The 7166-nt window shown below is 40.0% G+C and overlaps 1 protein-coding gene across 1 annotated transcript; it reads right to left on the reverse strand.

Moving 5' to 3' along the window:
* Positions 1–2961: 2961 nt before the first annotated feature.
* Positions 2962–4548, reverse strand: LOC110340293 (phosphoglycerate kinase 1). Its single transcript, XM_021225087.2, has one exon. It carries the CDS (start codon positions 4507–4509, stop codon positions 3256–3258), a length of 1254 nt encoding a protein of 417 aa, XP_021080746.2. The 5' UTR covers positions 4510–4548; the 3' UTR covers positions 2962–3255.
* Positions 4549–7166: the final 2618 nt, after the last annotated feature.

Genomic DNA, 7166 nt, shown 5'->3' on the forward strand with positions numbered 1-7166 from the left:
GGCACTCACGATGAGACACTTACACACAAATATGTACATATATTTCCTCAGAAAGTTATTCTGTTAAAAAATGGGCAAAATTCCCAATGTTGCTGCCATGTCAACTACTGGTATCATCAAACGTTTTTAATCTCTTTTCTGAGCATAACTCTGATATTCAACAGCTGGGAATAGATAAGCAATATAAATCTCTATTTCTCAAGAACAGAAATGAAGTCTATACTTTCAGATAACTCAATAAGCTCCAACATCAGTAATAAATACCCAGATTTCTGTATAAATTACCCTGGGCCTCAGAATATTATGCTCAGTTCTGAGTTTATTTGTTTCATATCTCATATCTGTAGGTATACAAATTAAAAAGAAGTGCTTTGAAATGTGCTTATGTTTGGAGGGAGGAGTGTGTTAACAGGGTAACGCTGAGAAGTGCTTGTGTCTATTGCATCTCTTGTTCTTTTCCTTAATTGCATTTAATGGAATAAATGCACTATAAATTCAAAATAATGGATGTGAGTGTCAAGAGGAATGTTTAGATGGACTGATGTTCACGATGTCTAAACTGCCTCTGAACAAGGGGTGTCTCGACACCTGATAATAGCTATGGCCTCTTATTAGTTGCTCTAGCTTTTGTAGAGAGCCAGGGTCAGAGACAAGTATGGCAAAGTTCTAATATTTTTATGGCTTAGATGAACAATGGTACTTCATGTTCAAGTGTTAGAAACTGCTGGCTTGCCACATGCCCAAATTATTCTTTTACCTGCGGTCAAAGTAAATTTTAACCTCTGCTGTCTTGCAGAGGTCCAAACTGATAATAATCAAGTCCATTCATTCCTTCACAAACTAAGCCATATGGTTATAAAGCTTAGGTAGTTCTGGGAGCCTTTGAAACTGAAGGATTTGAGACATTGAAATGGGCAGTGTCATGAAACCAGCCAACTTGGGCACTGACTAATAAGCCCCTGTATTGTATCAGAAACCTATGGGGATTATTTTGGCAGTTCATTCATTATCAGCTAAACACTTCATTTAAGTCAGAATGTATTCCCATGTCATGTACCTGCCATGAACAACAATGATGAATGTATATCTACCTGTGCTACATAGGCCCATGCATAAAAGAAAATCACCCCCAGCCAAATATGTATCAGCCCCTCTCCGTGCAAATCACTGTGCTCTAAACACAGAGATTTCATTAAAGAAGAAAAGCCAAAATATCATTCTGAAGTTTTCTTGCCTCACTGAATTTATGACCTTTGTTGTTGCTTTAGCAAGATATTATTAAATTCAAGATATTAGGATTTTGAAAATAATACTGGAGAGAAAATTAAATCCATGTCCATAGATATAATTTGAATTGAATGTAGGTTTTTCTTGTGTTTTTATTTATTTATTTTTTGTAAGACTTAGAAGGCTGCAACTCAAAATGTAAAAGTGGTGAGTTTTATTCATATATAACAAAAGTGGTTTTGTTTGTTTGTTTGGTAGATAGGTAAGAGGACAGAATTTGAGATTTGTATTATCTTTTTCCATCCTTGTAGCATGTTGGAACACAAATGTATTATTTGCAGATCCATCACACATAGTATGTTCTTTTTGTGTGTAATAATAATAGGTTACCTTTTGCTCTGATAATTAATACTTTAACTTTAAGGGGTGAGGTGAGGTGTGTAATTGCAGATGGCATAGTAATAGTCATTTTATTATGTCACAGTGGTTTTCATAACAGGCAAATGAAGCAGTATGGGAAACAGAAGAACAGGGCCACTTCAATTATAGTTTGATCACCATTTGGGACTTGGGTCACACTTTTTATATTGATTAAATATGTATCCTTTATTTTACATACATACCACAGTTTTCTCTCCCTCCTATCCTTCTGGTCCCTCCACGCACTTCCTTTCTATGCCTCCCCTCCACCCCTCCTCCATCTGCATTCAGAAGAGGTAGGCATCCCATGGATGTAAACAAAGCATGGCACTTCAAGTTGAAGCAGTACTAAGCCTCCTCCCACCTCCCTGCCCCTCATCAAGGCTGGACAAGTAAACCCAGCATGTGCAATAGGTTTCCAAAAAGCCAGCTGAGCTCCAGGACCAGGCTTATACAATCCTTTCTCTCTCTTCAACAAGATTACACATTTCTATAGTCATCTGGACAAAGAGAAAACAAGAAATTTCCTGAGGCCTTCATCTTCCTTCTTAGCCTGAAAGATTTGCAATATCTAGTATCCACATGACAGAATGATTAGTAACAACACTGCAACTTCAAAGGATCCCTTGGATTTCCTCCGGATCACAAAGGACATGGTAAATGGCCTACATTATGCTATGGTTTGATACACACCACATGACAGTGCATAATGATTTAGTCTCTGGAGACAAACAGCCTTGGATTGTAATTAACCTTAAAATTATTAACAACATGACTTTATTAAGCAAGTTAACTCACCCTCAAACCCCCATATGGCTCAGTTTTAAAGTATTTATTAAAATATTTCTACCTTTAGATTTAGTGTTGGGTTGGATGATTGATGCTTATAAAGTAATTAAATGAGTATTTTACATACTGAAATATGTCAATACATATAAATATATTATACTAAAACACTGTGGATATTATACTTAATAAGTATTGAGATGTTTTACCCTGTTTTACTGAAAGAAAAAGATTGAAATGGACACTATGCTTATTCCAATGGATGCTAGGGTTTCAGAAACTTACAAACTACATTCCAACATGAATGAAACAATTTATATCTCCACAATTACTCCTGTAGAGTTGTTTCTCAATATCTTAGTGTATTTTTTATTGTCTGTATTTTTTTATACTTAACCCATCTTGGTGGGTATGAACTTTTTTTTTTCCAGTGGACATTTTATTAATAGAGCATCAACTTCTCCAAACCTACAGCTGGTATTTTGTCTTTTTTTCCATGCTGTGTCATGAATAGTGACAAAGCTAACCAGAGGCTACTCAAAGAGAACTAAGCTTTTATAGCTCACTTTCTTTTACAGGCAGAATATAAATAGATGTACTCTAAAATGCACTTAGCCACTAAGGGATTTAAATGGGATCTTGAAGAATGTAGACAAATCCCGATGCAGTAAAGATGAGCTAAGATGCTGCGCAACTGTTTAAGGGTTCCTGGTGCTGCATCTCCGCCACTAGCTGAATCTTGTGCTAACACCAAATGGAGATGCGGAAAACACACTAAGTTGACTTAGGAGCTGTGCACAGGAACCAAAAGGCAGGAAAATACTAAACATTGCTGAGAGCATCCACCCCAGGAAGGACTTTACCTTCCAGGAGCTCTAGACTGGCACCACCCCCAGTGCTGACATGGCTGACTTTGTCCTCTGTATTCCATTTGGCACAGCAAGTGGCAGTGTCTCCACCACCTATGATAGTGATGCAACTCCTAGAAGTGGCTTTTACCACCTCATCCATGAGGGACTTGGTTCCCCTTGCAAAAGCTTCCCATTCAAAAACCCCGACTGGTCCATTCCAAACAATCTGCTTAGCTCGAGCCACAGCCTCAGCATATTTCTTGCTGCTCTCAGTACCACAGTCTAAGTCCATCCAGCCAGCAGGTATACCAGAGGCCACAGTAGCTTGGCCAGTCTTGGCATTCTCATCAAATTTGTCAGCAGTGACAAAGTCAACAGGCAAGGTAATCTTCACACCATTTTTCTCAGCTTTGGCCATAAGATCTTTGACAACCTTGGCCCCTTCTCCATCATACAGAGAAGTGCCAATCTCCATGTTGTTGAGCACCTTAAGGAAGGTAAAAGCCATTCCACCACCAATGATCATCTCATTGACTTTGTCCAGCATATTATTGATCAGCTGGATCTTGTCTGCAACTTTAGCTCCTCCCAAGATAGCCAGGAAGGGGCGTTCAGGACTCTCCAAAGCTTTGGCAAAGTAGTTCAGCTCCTTCTTCATAAAAAATCCACCAGCCTTCTGTGGCAGATTCACACCCACCATGGAGCTGTGGGCTCGGTGTGCAGTCCCAAAAGCATCATTGACATAGACATCCCCAAGTTTAGATAGTGAGGCTCGGAAAGCATCAATTTTGGCTGGCTCAGCTTTAATCTTGTTTCCAGAAGCATCTTTTCCCTTCCCTTCTTCCTCTACATGAAAACGGAGGTTCTCCAGCAGAATGACAGTGCCAGCTGCTGGGTTGGCACAAGCATTCTCCACTTCTGGGCCTACACAGTCCTTCAGGAACAGAACATCCTTGCCCAGCAGAGATTTGAGTTCTGCAGCAACTGGCTCTAAGGAGTACTTGTCAGGCATGGGCACACCATCAGGCCAGCCCAAGTGGCTCATCAGAACAACAGACTTGGCTCCATTGTCCAAGCAGAATTTGATGCTAGGGACAGCAGACTTGATCCTTTGGTTATTTGTTATCTGGTTGTTCTTCATAGGAACATTGAAGTCCACACTCATCACGACCTGCTTCCCCTTCACGTCCAGCTTGTCCAAAGTCAGCTTGTTAGAAAGCGACATTTTGGCAACACGGTACGATCAAGAGGCTCGGATCTGAGGAAGAGACGGTGGGTATGAACTTTTATCTCACTCTAGTTTTCCCACTTCCCAACTGACTAGCGATATTGAACATTCTTCTTCATGTACTCATTAGCTATTTGTGTATGCTCAAAGATATTTCTGTCCCAGTCCTTTTTCCTTTCCTTTTAGCAATTATAATTATAAGAGTTTGGGTCTGTAATATTCTCGAATCTCTCTTTCACTGTTGCTTTCATTCTGGTCTCACCAATTGATTTGGGAAAAGTCTCTCTCAATTCTCTTCTTTTTGTTATCAGAGTTTTGAATGCATTGCTGTTAAGGCTTATTTTAATTTTTTTTAAAAGATTCATCAGTGGAACCATTGTTCCAGGTCTTTTCTTTATGGAGAAGCTTTTCATATTACAGAGACAACTACATTATAGATACTGGTAGAATTCTGCACTGAATCTTCTAACCCTGGGCATTTCTCACTTTTCCTTTCCTCTCTCTAAATCCTCCCATGTACTCTTCCCTGCTCTTCTTCAAATACATTATCTTTTTAAAAAATGAATTGTTATTTCACATACACACAAACATACCTACACACACACACACACACACACACACACACACACACACACACACACACAACCTACTCAGTCCTTAGACTGCTTGGCATTAGGCAGCCGGTTGTGCTCTTCCCCGGTAAAGGTCACATATCCATTTCCAGCTTCCCTTAGTTGCCTATAGCTCTTTGTGAAGTACTGAGGCTTCATGGGCTTTTCTTGATCCAGTTAGATATGTTCATTGACATCATCCTTGCTGAATTCACGTTTGGTAAGTCATGACAGTGAGATGCTTTGGGTAAAGGTTCTGATATTAAAACAGACTTCATAATTCTCTAGAACTTACAATCTTTCTTTCTCAATTTTTATAATGTACCCTGATCATTAGGTGCTAGGATTGCTTAATAAATATCCGTTGGGACTCGAATCCACGACTCTTTTTTTTCCTTTTTTTAAATTTAAATTAGAAACAGCTTGCTTCACATGTCAATCTCAGCTGCCTCTCCCTCTCCTTCTCCCCCACTCCCCACTAGCCCCCCTGACCCCTCACCCAATCCCCATTCCACTCTCCAGGGAGGGTGAGGCCCTTCATGGTAGTTCTCCAAAGTCTGTCATATCATCCAGGGTAGGGCCTAGCCCCCCCCCATGTGTGCAGGCTGAGAGAGCATCCCTCCATATGGAAAGGGCTCCCAAAGTCCATTCGGATGCCAGGGATAAATACTGATCTCGTACCTAAGGCCCCAAAGATTGCCGAGGACTCCTCACTGACAACCATGTCATGTTCAGGTGGTCTGGATCAGTCCCATGCTGGCCTCTCAGCCATCAGTGTGGGGTCCATGAGCTACCCCTTTTACCCACAGGATCTTGGCCCCTTTGCTCATTAGTCCTCCCTCTCTGCAGCTGGTTTCCAGGAGTTCAGTTCATTTTTTAGCTGTGGGTGTCTACCTCTGCTTCCATCAGCCACTGGATAAAGGCTCTAGGATGGCATACAAGGAGGTCGTCAATCTCATTATCGGGGAAGGGCATTTATGTAGCCTCTCCACTCTTGCTTAGATTTCCAGTTGGTGTCATCCTTGCAGATCTCTAGAAATCACACTTGTGCTAGATGTCTCCTCAAACCTATAATGATTTCCTATATTATGGTATCTCTCATCCTACTCTCCTCTATTCTCCCCCTTCTTCAACCTTCCTGCTCCCCCATATCCTCATAACTCTTGCATTTTTGGATGGTTGTGGTTTACTGGACTCTATCTTCTGCAAAGAGGATGATTACTTGATGAGAGTTCTGAAGATTATACTAGTCTGCAGGAAAAAGGACAAGTGTTTATAGATTGATATTATGGATTATTCTTATTTAACAAATTAGTGCTTCTATATTTTCTCCCAATAATCATGAATGCACTAGCATTTAGTTCCAGTACCAGGCATGGTGCCTTTGTTGAGTGGGTGTAAGTCCAACTAGAGAGCTTTTGGTTATTGGCAAGGTATTTGAACCACTAATACACACTTAGAGATCCATGCTGATTGTTGATGTGTGTCATAGGCCTGATAGCTGGGTAGGACAGTTGGCTGCCTTCCTCCTTTGGAAGCTTGTAAGGTACCACCTTCTGGTACCATGAAAACTAATCCTCACAGAAGGGCATTCAGGTCTGTTCCAACTCAGAGGTCTCTAGGGCCTGTTTCTGAAAAGCACAAAATTGTCAGTAATATGGACATAACTTCCACCTCTGGAGTGTAATCAAGAGCAACAGTAAAAAGTCTATGTATTTGTAGAATCTTTTGGCATCACTGGTCAACAACTCAAAGGAGGGCTTTTCAAGGCTCTTATTATGTTTTTTGTTAGTTGGTCTTTGGCTCTTGAATGGGTACTATCAACCCAGACAAGAAAATTTCACTAAAGTAAATATGTATATATAAAGAATATATAGATGAGTGTATTACCTTAAAAGCAATTGACAATGGGCATTTTGGTGATTTTAAAGATACCTATTATTAAAAATAATTACCATGTTTATTTACTAAATATTTCACCTCAAAATGATCCTGGAAAATACTATGGCAATTTCTATATTTAGGAAAAAATATGTTTTATTG

The sequence above is a fragment of the Mesocricetus auratus genome, unplaced genomic scaffold (assembly GCF_017639785.1).
Source record: "Mesocricetus auratus isolate SY011 unplaced genomic scaffold, BCM_Maur_2.0 Super-Scaffold_100026, whole genome shotgun sequence".
Classification (NCBI taxonomy): Eukaryota; Metazoa; Chordata; class Mammalia; order Rodentia; family Cricetidae; genus Mesocricetus; species Mesocricetus auratus.